Below are 22,661 nucleotides of genomic sequence, written 5' to 3' on the forward strand. Positions count from 1 at the left end.
AAAACATATTTGCATTGGCAATTAATTATATTTAAACAGTATAATTAAATTAGAGGCTAAAATAAATATAAAGTTATAGTGCATAAGAACCTCATAGAAATACAAACAAAAATATATAGTGAATAAAGTACCACCTATTGTAAAATATAAGCATATTGTAAATCACTGAGGAGTTCCAAGTGCTTTTATAAAAGTGAAACTCTTCTGTAACTTCTAATATCCTCATATTTTATAAACGTGGCTACTACACAAGTTTAAGTGAATCATGTGACAGAAATTACATTACTAACCACCGATTATAACTGATGACATTGCTAAGCACCGTTTATAAGGATATAATTTAAAGGATAATCATGGCTGTATTATAAACAGATAAATATGTTAAAACTGAAAACTTTATGGTTTCCTTCTAATGAGTATATAGTACTTTCTGGGAATAGATTTCTTTGATTTTAACTTTGTTTCCTCTCTTGACCATATAAATATCCTTGTTCTCCCAAACTTTCCTAAAATAGTATACCCTGCCCCATAAATCTATATAAACTCCATGGTTTTTATTTCTTTGAGTCTCTCTATTACTTCTGCTATACTAGGGGATTGGGGTTCTTTTCAGTGACTAAGGATAGTTAGGATGCAGTCATAATACATTTTACCAACCATTGCTCTTTTGAATTTGTATAGTTTACTGGTTTGTACAATAGTGTGTTCCATATATATAAATGTAGATTTCAACCCATAATACTGTTTATTAGGTCCTTTAATTCAGACCAAAAAAATTGCAAATATTTTCACAGTTAAGCATACAAGGTATGAAACGCAAAAAATAAAATTCTATTTTTATATTTACTAATTACTAAATGTACTTGTTCTTTTGTTTATTTTTCACAGATCATTGTGACCATATTCATTAAAAAAAAATTCATGCTGTGAGGACCAGTGGCTATCAGGATAAGTTAGAACAGTCAAGAATGACAATGCTGGTACTGGGAAGCAGTCAAGACAAACAAAGCTAATAGACAAACAAAGCTTGGTAACCAGGATGTTGAGCAGAATTCAAGTCCAAGTTCAGGCACAGGTAGGGCAAGCAGAGTTCAGGATAGCTATATAAAAGGCCATTAGACAAATACTAGGAATACAGAGGAAAATAGCGGAACAGTCCTGATTTTAACAGTTCAGCCGTAGTCCCCCATTTCCCTTTCATCTCCTGCACTGAACGCTACTTAAATAAGTAGCTTTTGACAGATAGCCCAGAAAAGTTAACAAGCCACACCTGCATTTAGGTACAATTGTAACTAATAAGCTAAATAGGTCTCTTGGGGAAACTGAGACTTGCAGCTTAAAGGAGAAGGAAAGGCTAAGTCACTTGGGGGTGCCAAAATGTTAGGCACCCCCAAGTGACTTTAATCACTTACCTTTTACCCTGGGCTGGTGCCCCTGTTAGGAGAAAACCGCACCAGCCTGGGGTAGCTGCGAGCGTGGTCTCCTCTTCCTTCTTCCTTCATCATGCGCTTTTGCATGCGCAGTAGAGTGAAAAGCCGAACTTTAACAAAAAAGTTGGCTTTTCACTCTACTGTGCATGCACCGGTCCAGAAGGAAGAAGGAAGCGCTCGCTACAAGTACGGTTTTCTCCTAACAGGGGTACCAGCCCGGGTTAAAAGGTAAGCGATTAAAGTCACTTGGGGGTGCCTAACATTTTGGCACCCCCAAGTGACTTAGTCTTTCCTTCTCCTTTAAAGGGCAATTTCACATTTTTTATCAAAACAGAAAATGTTAAAACTTTAAATAACCTGCCATATTTTGTAAAATGGGAGTGGTATTTAGGGGGTGTTGTCGCAAAAATAGGCATGGTCAAAAAATTGTTCACTGCGCTACACACACCATTTTTTTTGTCCCTCTTTACATTTTTCAAATGTTGGGAGGTTATAAATACACCTACATATATAAATTATATATACACATACCTATACTAAACTGACTGTAGCTCTTAAGATCACAATAGACTTGTATATTATGCTTGTTCAAGAAGTCATCCCAGCCACTCTTAAAAGCACTAATAGAATCTGTCATCACAACCTTACTGCCCTTAATGTAAAAAAAAAAAAAAAACATTTGCTGCTTTAAAGGGGACCTGTCACCCTAAGAAATAATTCCAGAATGTTTTCAATTGTGTTTGTCAAGCAAAATAAACTTCACTTACACCATATGAATTAGTTTATTTAGCTTTGGAATTCACAGTTGCAGCAAGCAGGCAGGCACCATTTTGTGCACACTGTTATTGAGGCAAGCTTTGCATCCTGTCAAATCTTATTTCTGTGCCAGTATGGGGAGACCTGATGCCCATGTCCATGCACTGGTTACAAAATTAGATTGTGAGAAGGGAGGGGGAATGTAAGCAGTGCAGTAGCATCTAAGAAGTTTTGAATTGAAAGTGAAAGTAACTGCCAGCCCCACCTCTGTGCCTAAGGGCTCTGGCACATGGGGAGATTAGTCGCCCGCGACAAATCTCCCTGTTCGCGGGCGACTAATCTCCCTGTGTGCCAGAGCCCTAAGGCAGGCAGGTGGGGCAGGCAATATATGATTGACAGTTGGGATTTTTAGTAGTATTTTAGGGAATTTTATGGACAGCAGGAGAGGAGATTTCCCGTGGACAATAGCATCTTTCATTGCTCTAAAGAGATGGTCTCTGGTTCTTTAATGAAAGATCCCTGTTATCTTGCTACAATGTTCTTTAATATAACTGTCCTCTACTACATTGCACATTTACTGTAAGGTCAGGCTTAACCAGGGATCTATAAAGAGTCAAAGTTATGTTTTCATCTAAGTAAAACAGTACTTTTTTTGTTTTATTGTTTTATTTGTGTAATCCACAAAAATCCTTCTCAATTAAGGAGGAACCCAACATAATATCATTTAGGGACACGAAAATAAAGAGGCATATAAAGAGGCATAATTTTGTTTTTTCTTTCAAGTTATGCCCCTTTTTATGCATGACTTTTTATGCAAGCCCTTAATCTGCTGTAGTACCACAGAATGACACTGCCTGCAGTTAAAGAACTTGTTACCTACAAAAATGCCCAGATCCTTCTCTCCTTCAATTATGGATACTCCAAACACACTACCATTTTTTGTATAACTGGCATTTATATTATTTGTACCAAAGTGCATAACTTTGCACTTATCAGCATTGGCAGCATCCTGCGTGGAGCTTATAGTTTTACGCTATTAAGTATCATCAGCAAAAACAGAAGTAATACTTTCAATACCCACCTCTAGGTCATAAATAGGTTAAAAAGCAAAGGATCAAGGACTGACCCCACTTACAATACCCCACTTACAACACTGGCCCAATTAGAAAATGTTGTGTTTACCACCACTCTTTGTAATCTATCCTTTAGCCAGTTCTCTATCCAAGTACAAATATTATGTTCCAGGCAAATATTCTGAAATATTATCATTAAAGGACAAGGAAAGGCTAAGTCACTTGGGGGTGCCAAAATATTAGGCACCCCTAAGTGACTTTAATCACTTACCTTGTACCCCAGGCTGGTGCCCCTGTTAGGAGAAAACAGCACCAGCCCGGGGTACCTGAAGCGATGCGATTCCTCTTTCCTGCTTCGTTTAGCTGCGACAATGCGATAGGCGCATGCACAGTAGAGTGAAAAGCCGACTTCTCTGTTAAAGTTCGGCTTTTTCACTCTACTGCGCATGCGTGCGCACGGACGCAGGAAGCGCTGCAGCTACCCCAGGCTGGTGCTGTTCTCTCCGAACAGGGGCACCAGCCCGGGGTAAAAGGTAGGCGATTTAAGTCACTTGGGGGTGCCTAACATTTTGGCACCCCCAAGTGACTTTGCCTTTCCATGTCCTTTAACTTTCTGTGCAGTACTGTATAAAATGCTTTAGTAAAGTCCAAGTAGATGACATTCACTGCCATTCCAGCATCGAGGTTCCTGATAACCTCCTCATAAAAGGCAATGAAATTAGTTTAGCAAGATCTGTTACACATACAACCATGTTGACATGGACTCATAGGGACAGATTTATCAAAATGAAGTTTAAAGGAGAAGGAAAGGCAAAGTCACTTGGGGGTGCCAAAATGTTAGGCACCCCCAAGTGACTTGGATCGCATACCTTGTACTTCGGGCTGGTGCCCCTTTACGGAGAGAACAGCACCAGCCCGGGGTACCTGCAGAGCTTCCTTCTTCCTGCTTTGCGAGCGCGCGCATGCGCAGTAGAGTGAAAAGCCGAACTTTTAACAGAGAAGTCGGCTTTTCACTCTACTGTGCATGCGCCTATTGTGTTAGTCTTAGCGAAACGAAGGAGGAAGCGCATCGCTCCAGGTACCCCGGGCTGGTGCTGTTTTCTCCTAACAGGGGCACCAGCCTGGGGTACGAGGTAAGCGATTAAAGTCACTTGGGGGTGCTTAACATTTTAGCACCCCCAAGTGACTTAGCCTTTCCTTCTCCTTTAAGAGCTTAATAAATAAAAACTCACCCATGTTCACACACATTCATTCCTATGGGGATTTTTAGAAGTGTATTTAGCAAATGGTGAGTTATGACTTTGAAAGATAAATACGCTTCTAAAAATCCCATAGGACTAAATAGAACGTAAGTGAGTTTTTATGTATTAAAGTCTAAACTCACATTTTGATAAATCTACCCCATAGTATTGTGATGCAATGTATTCAAGTATCTTATCCATTATTACCCCTTCCAAAAGCTTTCCTACCACTGATATCAGACTAAAATGTCTATAGTTTTTAGGCTGAGTACGGGAAAACTTTTTGAATAGCAGCACCATATTAGCAATTTGCCATTATCTTGACTCCATGCCAAACCTCAATGAATCCTAAAATATTAAGTGAAGAGGCTTGGCAATCACATCGCTAAACTCGTTTAGTACCTGGGATGAATACCATCTGGTCCCGGACCTTTGTTTAACCTTTAAATGTTCAAGTCTCTTTTGAATTTCCTCTTGAGTGACCCATGCATCAGGAGTTACATTACTAGAATTGGGTGTGTTACAAAGGAATCCTTCATTAGCTGGTTCCTTACTTGTGTAGACAGATGAAAAATAGTTCAGAATCTCTCCTTTTTCCTTCATCTACCAACTGACCTCCATCTGAAAATATGGGTCCCATCCTTTCTTGCTTTATTTTTTTTTTTTTACTATTTACATATTTGAAAATTAATTTTGGATTCATATTACTTCTTTCTGCAATACCTTTTTTCATTTCTATTTTAGCTTGTCTGATTGCTTTTTTGCTTACTTTATTGGCTTCCTTTCTTACCAGCCACGACACCAACACTTTTATTGAACCATAAAGGTTTTGCTTTGCGGTGTCTTTCCTAGCTTATAAGTGGAATATACTGACATACTGAATATTTATCAAGCAACATTTTTAAGACATTTGATTTTAATATATCGCAGATAAGCCTTAAATTTAGTGTTTAAGTTACTCCCTTATAGAGTTGTCTCTGCAACATAATGTTAAAGGAAACCATGTAATAATCACTATTCCCTGAAAGCTGATCCACACCAATGCTAGAGATGAGTTTGGTATTATTAGTTTGTACAGGTCCAAATAGCAATCATTCCTAGTAGGTTCTTGAATGACCTAAAATAAAAAGTGTTATTTAGCATATTTACAAACCTGCTAGACTTGGCCAGCCCATTACTGTGGGGTATTGTTCTTCATTTGTAGTAGTAGTTGGGCTTTAATCTCTTCACTTATATGGGGTCCTTGCATTAATCAACTCTGAATTTCATTTGCCAATTTGATGCCCAGTTCTTCAATTTAGTCAAATATCTTTGCATATTGGCAGCATGCTGCAAGGTACTCGTAGTTTTATACAATTTAGTATCATCAACAACAGAGACAGTACTTACAATGCCCACCTCAAGTTCATTACTAAACAAATTAAAAAGCAACCAAAGGGCCAAACAAAGACGGACACTGCAACTACTGGAGTCTATTTACTACCACTCTTTGTAATTTTTCCTTTAACCAGTTCTCTATAGTACAAATACTAGGTTCCAGACTGGTTTTCCTCAATCAGTAACCTTCACCAGTAGATCACATCCACTGCCACCCCAATATCCACTCTTATGCTCACGTCCTTGTAAAGGGCATTTATCTGGCTAGATCTATTACAGATAAAACCTATAGTTTTCAGGGTGAGAACAGGATCGCTTTATACTAGGGATGTAGCGAATCCACTATTTTCAGATTCGGCTGGACCCCGAATCCTTTGTAAAAGATTTGGGTTCAATACCAAACCGAATCCTAGTTTGCATATGCAAATATGCTAATTTCCTTGTTTATGTGACAAAAAGGTCACATGATTTTAAGGATTCGGTTCTGCCAGGAACGTGGATTTGGCCCAATCCAGCTAAAAAGGGAAGAATATTGCCGAATCCCAAACTGAATCCTGGATTTCATGCATCCCTACTTTATACATGATGCCACCACATTAGCAATTTGTCAATCTCTCAGCACCATACCAGACCACAAGGAATCCTAAAATTTGTCATAGAGATGAGCTCTTTGGGTTCCTTCATAAATTTTAATCTGTTTTGAATTTTCTCCTGATGCAACCAGCCATCATTATTTATATTTTAAGAACTTGGTCTCTTAAAAACGCGGACTTCATTAGCTGGTTGCTTAGTGTAAACAGACAAAAATTAACATTTCAAAATCTGCTTTTTTCTTCACTAATACTAAAGTTCACCACTTTTTTTTTTACCATATACATATTTTTTCCACCCCATTACTCCAGTAATCCATTAATCCATTTATCATGGGTGACTTATCTCTCCGAGGGACATTAGCCTTAAATCCTGCTAAAATCTCTACCCTTCGGTAGAGTGCTGTCCTAATATCTTTATAGCATGGCTTTATTTCTGGCTTCTCAGACTTTTTCTAATCTTTCTGTCCTTCTAAAAAGGTTGGAACCCTTTAAATTAACAGCCTAGTCATGTGTTTAATCCCTCCATTCCACGCCCAATATTTCTTCATATACTTACTGTATGCCCTTATCCTTTATCATATTCCTGGGAAAGAAAGCAAAACGCGCCCTTCAGCCTGTGTAAATTAAAACTCGAATTTAACATAATTATTGTTAATTCTACTATTGTGTACACTGTATTTTATCTCATAGTTTGTTTGAAAATGTTTTTATTGTTATATTGGAACCACTTTTTTTAATTACGCCATTACTCAATTATACCATTTGTTTACATGGTGTTATTGCTGAAGTTTTCATGCAAATGGCATTTTGCTACCACAAATGTTTTAATGCAGTGAATTTTTTTTGTTTAAAGGAGAAGGAAAGGCTAAGTCACTTGGGGTGCCAAAATGTTAGGTATCCCCAAGTGACTTTAATCGCTTACCTTTTACCCCGGGCTGGTGCCCCTGTTAGGAGAAAACCGCACCAGCCCGGGGTACCTGCAGTGAGTGTTTCCTCTTCCTTCTGTTGTCAAAATCCCTGGGCTGGTGCATGCACAGTAAAGTGAAAAGCCGACTTTTTTGTTAAAAAATTAATCTAATTATTTGCTTAGGTGTCTTTCATATATTACTTCTAACCTATAACAAATGTAATTGTATTTATTGACCATTTCTTGCATAGAGCACCAGAATTACTTTGGAATAGATGATAACTTAGGACCAGTTGCAGTAAGCATTCGAAGAGAGAAGGTGGAAGACATAAGAGAGAAAGAAGGATCTCAGTTCAACTACCGTATAGTTTTTCGTACAAGTGAGGTACGTTTTTAAACCAGTATAATGGTGAATAAATCAGTTGCACATTCTGAAACTGAATGCATTATTGTATGAGGTATGATTATAAATACTAAGGGGCACATTCATTAAAGTACGATTGAATCCGAATACAAAAAAATCGTATTTTTTCTAAGTTTTCATAATGTGCGTATTTTTTGTGACTTTTTCGTTAATTTGTGCAACTTTTTCGTACCTTGTGACAATTTGTGCGACAAATTTGTATTTGTCGTGCTGAGTATGAAAGTTTCGGATTCATTAACGCTTCGTTATTGTGACTTTCCTTGAGTCAGGTTGGAGCTGCAGAGTGCCATTGAGTCCTAGGGGAGGCTTCCAAAAACATGCACAGAAGGACCAAAGTCAGAAAGGTTTTCCCGCCGTTTACGATCGTTCGGATACGAAAATTTTGTGACTTTCGCATCGCCAATATGATATTATCGTGACTATTTTCGGAAGCATTTTCGTGACATTTTCGATCATCAGAAATTATTGTATCTAATCCAAATTTTACCCATTTCGGGATTCGAACTCGTACTTTGATGAATCTGCCCCTATGTGAACAAAGTGAAAATGATTTTGTTATCAAATATATATACGTACACATCTTTTTTGTAATTACTGCAACTGCACTAGCAAGCCAACACCATTTATTGCTAGGCAACATGTTTTTCTAATTACCAGCAATGAAATGCATAAACATAGAATTTACAGCTTGAGGCAGTCCAGATCTTTAGTGCCTTTGCCTAAAATTTTACGATTCTGTAACAGGCACAGTGCTTAGTATAATAAGTGCAGTGGCACATGAGGCATTTCCCTGTGCTTTTTGCTGCCCTTATGAATTCCAGCTTATCTGAAAGCAAAATGTTCACAGTTGCCCATCCCTTAATTTGAATAATTTGAATGGTAGTCAGAGATGCATTGGCCGGTCAGGCAATAATTGCTAACTGACAAGTATTTAAGTGATAATTGTCTTATGCACAAATGCAGTGGCAGGGTCCAGGCGAGTACCATTCAGTTCAGTAGAGGGGAAGTCAAGGCATTTTGCTGCATGCCTGCTTAGCTGGAAATTGCATGTGCAGAAAAACTCCATTCAAGACTTTGTTATGATTTTCCCCTTAGATTTGTAATACTTACAAGCTTTCCTCTACAAAAGCTATTCTTTGCATTTGTGTTAGGCCTCATGGACTGGTCCGTAATGGGAGACAGGAATATAAATAGGATTGGACCTAAATAGAAAAATAAATATTAAAAAGTAATAATAAAATTGTAGCCTTACAGAGTATTAATGTGCAGGTTCACCTGCAACCTGTGGAACCTGTGGGTTTACTTTTAGGTAACGTGTGCAAGGGTTGAAATTTGGGTGACCGTTGCAGGTTTGGATTTTGTGTGAGTCAGACTGAGGAAGTACATTCTTCCTCTGCTCCTGAAGTTTCCCTGTTTTGGAACCTAAAGCTGAAACCTTATGGGTGCTACTGCCATGAGGTGAGTTGAGAAACACACCACATTGTGCTCTCTGCACTAGCGATGTGGCCCCCTTGGATCCCCTCCACCACAGGAAAGGTAAGCTGCCTCAGGGCAGAAAATTGCCCCTGCTTTTCACAGATTGCAAATGTGAGTAAACTAGGGGGTTGTTCCGTCCACCAAAGGTATTAAAAAAAAACCAAAAAGAATAAAACTGTAGGTACTTATCATCAGTCAAACCAGTAGAGTTATTAATTAGAATTTATTAGAAGGAGGTCACAGCACACAATATTTACAAATAGAAAAATATACATATAGTGCAGTAAATAAAAGGAGTAATATGTTAGAAAACTACCCCTATCCCTAAAACACATATATCAGAAACACAATTTATTTTATGCTCAAAAATTAAGCTGACTTGGAAAGTTCCCTGTCTCCTGAAAGTGCTAGTGCCAACTATGTATTGTTTTATAGAGATTCTGACACATTGGCACAGCAACAGCCTGAATGCCGCCACACAGAGCTGAGATTGGTCCAAAAAGTGTGATAAGCAGTCATTTTTAGGCCAATCTTCACTCTATGTAGCTGCACTCAGGCCAATGTTGTGCCTGTCAGGGGAGCTACAATCAGCTGCGGATGAGAGCAGATCTGCAAAATACAGGTTGTATTTAGGTTTGGTGCTACCATAGGACCTAAATATGCCCCTTACATCACAGAAGGGACATCATGCGCAGTGTGCACATAATGAAGTAAGGGTTCAACAGTGATTCAGTATGAGGTGAATATCTCATAAACTGTACATTTTCTGTTAATCATTTAAATGGCAAAGATTTTTTTTTTTTTTTTTTTACGGGAAGGGTTACGTTTCTGAATGTTTTACAAAGGTGAACAACCCATTTAACTGCCAGACAAATATACAAAGAGAAAATATCTTTCATATTATAAGACGAGAGTAGTGGGCCGTGCCCCCTAAGAACATTTAAGGTTTAGTGCTACCATAGGACCTAAATATGCCCCTTACATCACAGAAGTGACATCATGCACAGTGTGCACATAATGAAGTAAGGGTTCAGCAGTGATCCAGTATGAGGTGAATATCTCATAAACTGTACATTTTCTGTTAACCATTTATATGGCAAAGATTTTTTTTTTTTTTACGGGAAGGGTTACATTTCTGAATGTTTTACAAAGGTGAACAACCCATTTAACTGCCAGACAAATATACAAAGAGAAAATATCTTTCATATTATAAGATGTGAGTAGTGGGCCTTGCCCCCTAAAAACATGTAAACAGTAGTGTTAACTGGCATCGCAAGAAGATTATACAATGAGAGAGATACAACAATGAGTACTGGCACCCAAGAATGTGACCAGTAGATGCAGACAACCAGGCAATAGAAGTATGGCATACAGTGTATTTTTCAGCCTCATACTGTAATAGCTTCCTTAACTTGGGATAGCTACAGACTCATAATGGTAAAAGCATCCTAGGTATCTTATCCCTGCAATAATGAAGCAATGCAACATACCTGAGTAAGCACAAACACCTGTGAAGCCAATTGTTCCACACATTATGGTCCCCTGAAATGAGGGGGACTATGTTATTTCTACATGGTGAAACTGAAATGTATGCAAAGTCTAGAATGTGCACTTTACTCATGTCTGAATTAATTTAAAATTTTACACTGATAAGTAGAGGGGTAAATCAGAAATATAACATGTAGAGGCTGGAGTGAATTGATGTCTAACACAATAGCCAGAACACAGCTTCCTACTTTACATGTCTCTCACCAGGTAGTCATCAGTTGGTGATTTGAAGGTAACATTGTAACCTAGTAACAAAGTAAGTTAAGTTGAAAAAAGACATGCGTCCATCAAGTTCAACCTTAATGCCCATATATAACCTGCCTTAGCAGTATTGGGGAGCTCAACCCTCTGTTAACTTACCCCAAACGGGTATCAGGTGCAAATACTGGAAGAACCTCACCTTGCATGGGGGTCAATATCCAACAGCAAAAAAATCCAGTAGCACACTGAAGATGTAAATCGTGAAAAAATTGTATTTTATTTGCCCAAGTACATAAAAACAAGCAAAGAGCAACGTTTCGGGACCCTCCGGACCCTTTCTCAAGCTTGAGAAAGGGTCCGGAGGGTCCCGAAACGTTGCTCTTTGCTTGTTTTTATGTACTTGGGCAAATAAAATACAATTTTTTCACGATTTACATCTTCAGTGTGCTACTGGATTTTTTTGCTGTTGCATATATAACCTGCCTAACTGCTAGTTGATCCAGAGGAAGGCAAAAAACTCATCTGAAGCCTCTCTAATTTGCCGCAGAGGGGAAAAAATTCCTTCCTGACTTCAAGATGGCAGTCCCTGGATCAACTTATACTAAGAGCTATCGCCCATAACCCTGTATTCCCTCACTTGCTAAAAAGCCATCCAAACCCTTCTTGAAGCTATATAATGTATAAACCCTTCCTAGAGATGTGGTAATGGCAGATTCTGTTAATGCCTTTAAGAGGGGCCTGGATGAGTTCTTGAACAATCAGAATATCCAAGGCTATTGTGATACTAATATCTACAGTTAGTATTAGTGGTTGTATATATAGTTTATGTATGTGAGTGTATAGATTGGTAGGTGTGGGTTGTGTGTGCTGGATTTACTTGGATGGGTTGAACTTGATGGACTCTGGTCTTTTTTCAACCCTATGTAACTATATGATTTGGGGAGAGAATTCCACAACCTTACAGCTCTCACAGTAAAAAATCCTTTCCGAATATTTAAACGGAACCTCCTTTCTTCTAAACAGAGTTGGTGCCTTTGTGTCAGTTGGAAGGACCTACTGGTAAATAAAGCATTAGAGAGGTTATTATATGACCCCCTTATATATTTATACATAGTTATAATGTCACCTCTTAAGCACCTCTTCCCCAGTGTAAACAAACCTAACTTGGCCAGTCTTTCTTCATTACAGAGACTTTCCATACCCATTACCAGGTTAGTTGCTTTTCTCTGGACCCTCTCTAATTTAATAATGTCACGCTCGAGCACTGGAGACCAAAACTGAACAGCATATTCTCGATGGGGCCTTACCAGCGCTTTGTAAAGGGGAAGAATAACACCCTCTTCCTGTGAATCTATGCCTCTTTTAATACAGCTAAAAACCATGTTTGCCCTTGCAGCTGCTGCCTCACATTGCTTGCTATGGCCAAGTTTATTATCTACAAGGACTCCAAGGTCCTTCTTCATTATGGATTTGCCTAGTGCAGTCCCAGGTGCATGACCTTACATTTATCCACATTAAATCTCATCTGCCACTTAGCTGCCCGGATTGCTAGTTTGTCAAGATTCTGCTGCAAGGATGCCACATCCTGAATTTAGAATTTACTGGGCGGCAGAGTTTTGTGTCTGCAAACACTTATACATTACTTATGTCTCATGTGCCCACCTTATTATAACCTTATTATAACCTTATTATAACTATAACTGGCCTGCATGCTTAGGATCAAAAGGAAACTAACTGAACTGTTTTGTCCCATGTGGTCACCCTTCAAATCGCTGACTGAGTAACAGGTAAGAGAGATGCAAGGAGGAAGCTGTGTTCTGGCAATTATTTTAGACATCCGTTCACTTGAGACTTAGATACCATTTTTCGGTAACTGTACTAAAAGATTTTTATATTTTGCATAGCCTATCTATTTAGTTTATTTAGATGAATCAGTGTTTCACATATGGGTGTTTTATGCAATATTTTTTATAGAGACCTACATTGTTTAGGTGTATAGTTTTCCTTTAAGAAATAAGCCCTTTTTGATGTTATCTAGCCTTTGATCTTTACATTACAGATAATAGGTCCCATATCTGTACTTCACTATAATACACAACATATATTCAGTTACCGATTTAAAAAAAAAAAAAAAGCCTACATTTGCCTACAATGTATATCCCCCACTCAAATGGCATCATTTGTACTTATATACACAATTATATACATATATCCCCTCCGCTTGCCAGCACCATCACATTTTCATAAAGCAAATCATGAAGCAGACAGCTAGATCTGAGTTTCTATGGGACCCAGCAATGCCATCTCTTTACTGGCTGCTAGACTGGGGGGCGTGTTTAGTAATCTGAGCTTAGAACAACTGAGCATGTCTGGCAAGTCAGGAATCAAAGCATATTCCCAAGGGGGAGGGCCGAGTGGGTTACAGAAGGTGAGGGAAATCTAAGTAATTAAGGGGATGTTGCAGCCTTACTATTAACCTCTGGACAACCAGTGTGGCAGGTATTGAAAGATTTCAAAGAGGCTATTCACTGATTACATTTTTGAAGAACTAAATTAAGTTGTATAAAAATAAAAGTTTTGATATATATCTTTGTATTTGCATATTTTATTAAAGGAGAATTGTCACCCAGACATAAAAAGCTGTATAATAATAGTCCTTTTCAAATGAAACGCAAAACATCACTGCACACCTTAAATTTCCTCACTGTCTATAATTGTGTAGCCTGTGCATAGACATGGGCATTAGGTCTCCCAGTCTGACACATACAAATGATTTTGGCATAGATCAGAGCTTGTCTTAATAACAGTGTTTACAAAATGGCATCTGTCTAATTGCTGTGATTGTGAATTCCAAGACTGAAGGAGACACAATTTATATTATTTATATTGTGTATGTAGAGTTTATTTTGCTTGAAAAACACAATAGAAAAGAATTTGGAATTTTTTCATAGGGTGACAGGTCCTTTAATATACTAGATCGATGTGTTTGTGATGTTATTGCTTTACTTTATCTTTGGCACATGTCAGGATTATTATTAAATGACTTTCTTTTCTGCAGCTCACCACTTTGCGAGGTTCAGTTTCAGAAGATGCTGTACCATCCACAGTCAAACATGGCACAACACGGGGACTACCTCACAAAGAAATACTGGAATATGTACTACCAGTGCTCAACATACAATGTTTGCGGCAAGCCTCAAACTCTACCAAAGTCACAGAACTATTGCTTAAGTTAGATGAACAAGGGGTATGTAATAAACCAGAATTGTCTTTGGTTACTCACCACGCAGTTCAATTTACATTCTAAACAAATGTTTATGTGTAATCTCTATGTGCAGCACAGATGGCTGCCACTTTAAATGATAAGGCTTGTTGTTTGCCAGGTTGTGTAGAAACCTATGTAGTCCTGTATATTTCATAAAAATTTAAGCTGGCAGCCTTTTAAGCAAATATAAGGACTATATAGTATCTGCAAAGCTTCATAACTTACAGATTAGCTTTTGTACTTATTTGTCAAGGAAATTTAAAAGACGCAAGAAAGCACAAAAAGACATACATCGCCTAGTGTGATCTTGATCCAAAAAATTCTCATAAATGATTACACTCAAGCATTCTTCTATGATAGCTCACCATGATGGGTGCACAAATCATTGCATTTAGAAAACAGGAGCAAAACAGCCGAAGATCTTGCTCAGGATGAAGATAGACTGAAATGTATTTTAAAAAATCAAACCCTAAATAAATAATAGATTAGGCACAATAGTGTAAGCTGGAATGCTATATTTATCAGCATCTTCTAACCTCCCTATACAGCATTTTACAATATGTGATACACCATTATTTTTTTATAATACACAGGCTTTAGTGAGTCATCTGCTACAAATTACATTGCTAAGCACATATTATAACTGATGACATTAGTAAGCAGAATTTGTAAGGATATATTTTCAAGATAGTTATGGCTCTCGTTTATTATATATTTATGCTGACTTCGTGGCAACTATATAGTATATTAAAAATATACAGGTCTTTTTGGGAAAAACAGGGATCAATATAAACTCAAGAATTGAAAGTAACCACTTACCCCGCTATTTTTTCTGCCACTAACGTATATGAAGTATACAGTATACATGTAGGAATATAATTACAAAAACTGTTATATGCCCTACTATAATGTGTTAATTTCTCTCCTCTATGAATACATTTATATATATATTTATAATATATAATTTATATATTTATATATATCATTTAATTCCTATTTGTGATTTTCCAATGTATGCATTTATAAAATAGCAGCCTGAGAGTGGATCTATAGAATGGTGTCTGCTATAAAACCAGAGGAATGTATAAGAGGTTAACTGAAACTGACATCTTTATTCAAAATTTATATCTTCAAGAAATCATATGTAAAAACATGTTAATAATAAATATGAATGATCCTTGCATAGAGATGTAAAAGCTATACTTTAAATATTTAAAAATTGCTGGAATATTTGTATAAAAATAGTACTCATTTGCAATATGGCATGCACATATGTTGTATCTAAATTGCCTCTTCCCTGTAAATGACTAGAGAGATGCGGCATATTTAGGTTTTATACAATATTTGTACATTAGTTTTAGGTAGCAACACACACACATACAGTATATATAAATGTATATATTAGGAAAGCACTGAATATAATTTTATGTTCACAATTGTTACAACATTTTATTTCTTTTATATTCAAATTAGGGTTGTTTGGATTTGGTTCAGTATTCGCACAAAGATGATGGATAAATTGCGTCCCTATTTTTATTTTTTTTACATTTCTAAAAATTGCAAAAAGCTTGCAATTTATCATGCTATCTCACACATATCCTTACACATAAAGATAAAGCGTCCTAAATATGAATACAGGTATGGGACCCAGAAACCCGTTATCCAGAAAGTTCAGAATTACAGGAAGGCCATCTCCCATAGACTCCATTATAATCAAATAATTCATATTGTTAAAAATGATTTCCTTTTTCTCTCTAATAATAAAACAGTACCTTGTACTTGATACCAAATTAGATATACTTGATCTTTGTTGAAAGCAAAACAATCCTATTGGGTTTATTTAATGTTTACATTCTTTTTTACTAGACTTAAAATATAAAGTTCCAAATTACAGAAAGACCCCTTATCCGGAAAACCCCAGGTCCCGAACATTCTGGATAATAGGTTCCATACCTGTACCAAAAGACTTCTGAACTGTTTGATTGAAAAAAAATGCATATTGATCCTTTGACTGAAAAATTTAATAAATAAATTCCATTAATATATATGTACAAAAATAGAACAGATGCCGCACTCACAGGTCTTAGTAAAAAAAACTGGAACATTTATTGTGTCAGGCTAACGTTTCTCAAAGTGAACAAACATGACAGCAAACCAACATTTAAACCAAAATTGGCGCCAAAGTGCAGTCAATGACGTCACACAATGTATCTACATGTCATTACCCACCAACCGTGCAAAAAACAAAACAGTAAATCAATTGCAGTCAAAAAATAAATAAAGAAATAAAGAATGTAACGAAAACGATTTATAACTATAATTATTGTATGCATAATCAAACAAAAAAGAAATATATACAGGAGAGAAAGGAAAGTATATGGTATATATAACCTGTATCGCTGAACTGCAACCACACGCCGTTATATGTACCACTCGCAGATAGAGTAAATTAAGCTCAAGATTAGGGCACATCAGGGCAGTTGCTGTGACTATGCGACTATGCGAACCCCTGCGCTCAAAGCAAGTCTCCGTATATGCGGGTTGCCATGGTAACCAGGACACCAAAGAATCGATTCCGGACATCCGTGGTCACAGCATAGAAGCAGAATAGCGGTTCAGTTGTAAAGGGTGAAACATGCCCAAGTGAGGTCTGTCTTACACGATCTTACCACCTTAAAACCGGTGGAAATGCTTTAAAGAACCAATTCTGATCCCGTGCAGGGAATAAGTGGTAGCGCTTAGGAAGCAGTGATGGCATATGGTTCAATGCAATGTCTCCGTTAATCACAGTGGCACACATGAACACCTTGAGCCAATTCAGCGACCCCACATATATCATAGACCCACTATTATAGGAGTGTCATAGTTAAACAATGAGGAGGTCCGGTTATTATATTGGAAGCTAGTTTTTACAGGAACGCCATTGCTTACTATTGTGGTACTTAATGTAGAATTAGTGCGGGTGTATTTGTTGCCTACAGCACAGGTCATTCCAGGGGAGAAACAAAGGAAGTAAGTGAAAGGAGAAAACACAAGTGAAGTAGACAGGATCATATAACATAAAGGAAAAAGAAAACTAAGCCACAAAGATACAATGTATCTAGCAAGTATCTAACAGAATGTAACCATACAGCAAAAAACTATCAAACATTACAGCAGCAAATTATTAGTAGAATATAGATAGTTACAAGTCGCACGTATATATAAATAGCAAGTCCATAAGGTAAACAGAACAATATGTTACAGGCTGTACGGTATGTGTTGCATAGATCCTTAATAAAGAAAGAGTTGTCAAAGCCGTGGAGAATTACTTCTGTCCTTTGTACTATTAAGTCTAGATGTAAAACACACATATCAACTGAAGAAGGAGGGCAAGTGTGAAGTGCTGAAGGACCCTGGTTCAGTAAGTCGCTATAGATAAAATACTGAATACCATAATAGTTCATTCAACCCGCTAGGGCTAATGGTATTAAGGCGGTGTATCCATCTCAATTCCCTCTGTAGGAGAAGTTTTTCACGATTGCCACCACGAATCAAGGGGGGTACATGGTCGATTATCATACATCTCAGGCTAGCCAGGGTGTGTTTGTGGGTCAGGAAATGTGCTGCCACTGGTGTGTTAGCTTCGCCCGATGTTAGTGCCGTCCGGATTGCAGATCTATGATTGGCCATCCGCTCCCTGAAAGTTGTAACGGTCTTCCCAATGTACATTAGACCACACGGGCATTTGATGAAGTAAATTATATATTTGGATTTGGTGAGATGTTTTACGCCGGAGAGAGGCCCTACTACAAGGTTATTTAATTCCAAACACGGTTGTTTTAGATGCCCTTCATGTATGTCTTGTCGTTACATGACACCAGGAGCTAGTTTTACCCATCCCCACACGGAGCAACATTTCAAAATTAGGCATCACATCACGTGTACCACCACCCATGTAATATATTTAATTACATGTCCGTGTGGGCTTTCATATGTGGGAAAGACAGATCTTATGCTGCGCCTATTTATGGACGCTCACAGATCAGCAATCAATACAGCATACCCGTATAACAAATCCATGAAAACGGTGACTAAGCATTTTTTGGAATTTGGACATAGATTACCAACTTTTAGATATATTGCCATTGATCATGTGCCAATGCCCAAACGGGGTGGTGATAGGTCTAGATTACTTCTCCAATGCGAAAGTTAGTGGATTAAAAAACTTGATACACTGTCACCAAGGGGACTCAACGAATACTGCTCCTTTAATGTTTTTTTAGTGACTAGATGAATTATGTAACAGTGTTATTTTCAATGAATGAATTTTTAGTGTGATCTTGTGTAATATTGTATATATATTATCAACTGGAAGTAACTTCCCCTTTTCCCATGATGTCTGCATGTGATATGCTGGTCAGGGGTTGTGGGGTTAGGGTGTTGATATGTAATTGGTGGGAGAGGTTATGTTTTCTTTATATAGCTTAATTGTGTGTACAGGTTTTGGGGTTTGACACCTTGAATAAGGTCCTAGACCAGGACCGAAATGTTGATGTTTTTTAACAATGTAATTAAGTATTAATAAATTTGACTGAAGGATATATATATGTATATATATATATAAATATACACACACACACACACAGCAGGGAAAATAAGTATATATAAGTATATATATATATATAAGAAATATATAAGTATATATTTCTAATGGGGCTATTGACATGAAATTTACACCAGATGTTGGTAACAACCCAAGTAATCCACACTTACAAAGGAATCAAAACAATTAAATCCATAAATTAAGTTGTGTAGTGGAATGACACAGGGAATAAGTATTGAACACCCTTACTGAAATGTATTTAATACTTAGTTGGTAATGACAGCTTCAAGGTGCCTCCTGTATGAAGAAACTAGTTGCATGCATTGCTCAGGTGTGATTTTGACCCATTCTTCCACACAAACTGTGGAAGTTTCCAGGGGCCTCTTCTATGAATTCTGATCTTCAGTTCTTTCCATAGATTTTCAATTGGTTTCAAGTCGGGTGATTGACTTGGCTTATTTTCTTTCTCTGAAACCAATTGAGAGTTCCCATTGCTGCGTGTTTGGAATCATTGTCTTGCTGAAATGTCCATCCTCATTTCATCTTCAGCATCCTGGCAGATGGTATCAGATTCTTATCAAGAATATCCCAGTACATTTCTCCATTCATCCTTCAATTATATGAAGTCTGACAGTACCATATACTGAAAAACAGCCCCACACCATGATGTTCCCACCTCCAAACTTCACTGTTGGTATGGTTTTTTTGGGGGTGATGTGCAGTGCATCTTGCAACAATAAGGTTGCCAAGGTCTTGAGAGAGCTCTTTGATTTTACCCATCATGAGATGCTTCTTGTGTGATACCTTGGTAATGAGAAACCTTTTTATAGGCCATCAGTTAGGACTGATAGGGGTCAGGATTGCTTTCTAAATACTGCCAGATTTCAGCAGGTTTCTTGGCTTTCCATGCCTTTTTGCACCTCCTTTTCTTCATGTGTTTAATACTTTTTCCCTGTGTCATTCACCTTTATTACAATTAACTTAATTTAAAGACTTAGTTGTTTTGATTTCTTTGTATGTGTGGATTACTTACGTTACTTACTGAGAAAAATATTGACGTGTTGAAGACTTATTTTCCCTGCTAGTGTGTATATATATGTGTGTGTGTGTGTGTGTGTGTGTGAAATATATTCTGGTTGGCCACCTACTCCATAACCAGATACTGAAGCTTTATACTCTGGGACCTTGCAATGTATACTATTAGAGCTGCTGGGAATTGTAGTCTCTGTGGCCCTGACCTCTGTACACGTCATTGAAACAGCTACCTCTCCTCCACCTAATTTTATTTATTATCTCCGTGCCTGTTTGGATTTGACCTCAGCGATCCAGTGTTGGGTTTCACTTTACACTCTGTGGTGGAAACCCGCTGTTCTGCTGTTTGTTTCTTCTGTATTTCCCTACTCTGCAATGGATTTTACTCTTGGTCTAATTTGAGCTCTCACACTAAAAAATATGTTGACTGCCTGGGTGCTAGTAACAAATAATATAATAGTCCCATGAAGAACAGCACTTAACAGGTCTCGGACCTTTCTCAAGGGAATACAGCAAACAGTAAATCCTCCCCCCATATGTGTGAAAAAGGTGCCAAACAATATCTTTATGGCAACCTATCAGCAATACACAGTGTTGGGTTACCAAAAAGGAAAATAAAACAACAAAGCAAAAAAGAGTCAGCAAAAAATGCAGTTGCTGTTTCACAGGCGATTATAACCACGGAGCTTAAAAGAAGTTTAACACATGGTATTTAAGGGTAGTCCACATGAATAGTACTTGTGAATAGAGCCAAGTGATAGAAAAGAACTGAAGAAGGAAGCAGAATGCATATACTGAGAAAATGTCCAGATGGGAATACCTGAACACAAGTTCCAAAATGATCAGCGATTAATCAGGTTTTCCGTGCCAGGACTAGTACACTGTATCCAAGCTTGCAAATAAACCATGAGCCACTGTATTACTGAGGTTGCAGGCAGAGTCACTTACTTATTTATCCCCTATATTAGAGCATATTATACCAGCACATCATTCTTATATAACACAATATTTAATAAGTTTTGATACCAGTTACATCACTAAGAACTGTTTTTAAGTGATGACATGATTAAGGAATGCTTATATTAATATATACTAAGTTATTCTTGGATTTTGTGCATTATAGGGATATTAGTCAGTAAACCACTTAAGTCAGTGCATAAATTAAATGCAGCAGTGCTTGACAAGGGCAGTTTGTCAGATAGGGCTGGCAGTGAGGAGGATCCTGACCTGTCACTCACCTAAAACTGACATAGAAAATAATATTATAGCAGCAGTGGAACATTCCACCTCACATACCCACCCAATAGCACCTGTGTGACTGCTGTAAGCAGCAGATACCACTGCAAACATATTTTTAAAAATTGAAAAGATCCCTCTAACTTTAACTACCTTATGTAATAACATTAATAAAGTGCTAGAGTACCACAACAAGCAGGGAGTGCAGCTTCTAAATAATACTATATAGGACATGCTTCGGAGCACATATAGGTCATGGGGAACAGTGGAAGAAGATGCTGATTAACAGGAATGCATAAAAATGTGTTTTACATATTGCAATTCTAATTGATTTTGAATGCAAGGTATTTTCATGAGATTTGTCCTTGTGCCATTGCCCTTTAAAAAGCGATTCAGCTGAGGTTGCCAAGATATATAAGTATATGGATGATTAGTGTATGATTTATTTGGGAGGGTACAGTTACAGCTAAAAGGGGAAAGCAGGGTGTGATAGCACAGAAGTTTGGGAGAACAGGATCGTGGAAGAGTAGTTAATGTAAGCCATTACATATATAGAAGTTGATGCAAAGAAAACAGATATCTTTAAAACTTAATAGATTAGGTTAACGAGTTAAAAACATAGAAGAGTTGGACATTTTGTTTTTGGAAAATGAGATCATGTTGGCAGTAAAGAAGGTTTGTTTGGCTACACAGAAGTTGGTGTTATTTGTATTTTGTTTTTACAAAGTAATGTGCATGCATAATACACAGCAGTGATACAGTAATAACTTTTTTTTAAAAAAATGTTGTACCCATGTCCAGTTAAATATAGGTAGGTAAGATGGCTTTGTTGTACTTGTATTGACACATTTCTTTTCATTTCAGTTGAGTTTTCAGCACAAGATTGGCATCTTATATTGCAAAGCAGGCCAGTGTACAGAAGAAGAAATGTACAATAATGAAACAGCTGGGCCTGCTTTTGAAGAATTTCTTGATCTGTTAGGCCAGCGGGTTCGACTCAAGGGATTTAGTAAATATAAAGCTCAATTAGATAACAACAGTGAGTATAACATTTTTGGTCAAAATATACATCAAATACTGGTTTCCAGTACTTTTGTTTTCAGTATACTAGTAGTTATCTGGTTAACATACTGTTTAAAGTACTGTATCATCAAAATATTGTTTTATAATATGTACCTGAAAGTAATGTTTAATGCAGAGTATGGTATAACTCATGGAAATGAAAAGTACAAGATATTACAGAGCTGGGTCAGATTGGGCCACCAGGACACCTGGAAAATACCCTGTTGGTGATGTCCTTCCCATTTCATGTTTTTTGAACATTTTGTGTTCTCTCACTTTTGGGGGAATTTTTATCTAGGAAAACTGTACATTGTTTTTTTCAGGAGAACCTGAGCTTTCCGAATCTGCCTGTGTATTTCAACTTCTAGAACAAGATTTGGAGTTCTAAAAAAAAAAAGGAAAAGAAAGATTGCTATTTTTCCTGATATAGGGATTTACCCCCAAAAACTATGCAC

General features: G+C 37.4%; 1 protein-coding gene across 5 annotated transcripts in view; it reads left to right on the forward strand.

Moving 5' to 3' along the window:
• The window catches only part of sipa1l2 (signal-induced proliferation-associated 1 like 2), a 130,950-nt gene that overhangs the window by 56,718 nt on the left and 51,571 nt on the right, over window positions 1–22,661 (forward strand). For all 5 annotated transcript variants that reach the window (XM_018094269.2, XM_012963665.3, XM_031902979.1 and 2 more), the window contains exons 3-5: window positions 7,629–7,762; window positions 14,085–14,273; window positions 22,009–22,183. In XM_018094269.2, the coding sequence (XP_017949758.1) occupies window positions 7,629–7,762; window positions 14,085–14,273; window positions 22,009–22,183 (498 nt within the window). The remainder of the gene's footprint in view (window positions 1–7,628; window positions 7,763–14,084; window positions 14,274–22,008; window positions 22,184–22,661) is intronic.

This window comes from Xenopus tropicalis, chromosome 5, assembly GCF_000004195.4.
Source record: "Xenopus tropicalis strain Nigerian chromosome 5, UCB_Xtro_10.0, whole genome shotgun sequence".
Classification (NCBI taxonomy): Eukaryota; Metazoa; Chordata; class Amphibia; order Anura; family Pipidae; genus Xenopus; species Xenopus tropicalis.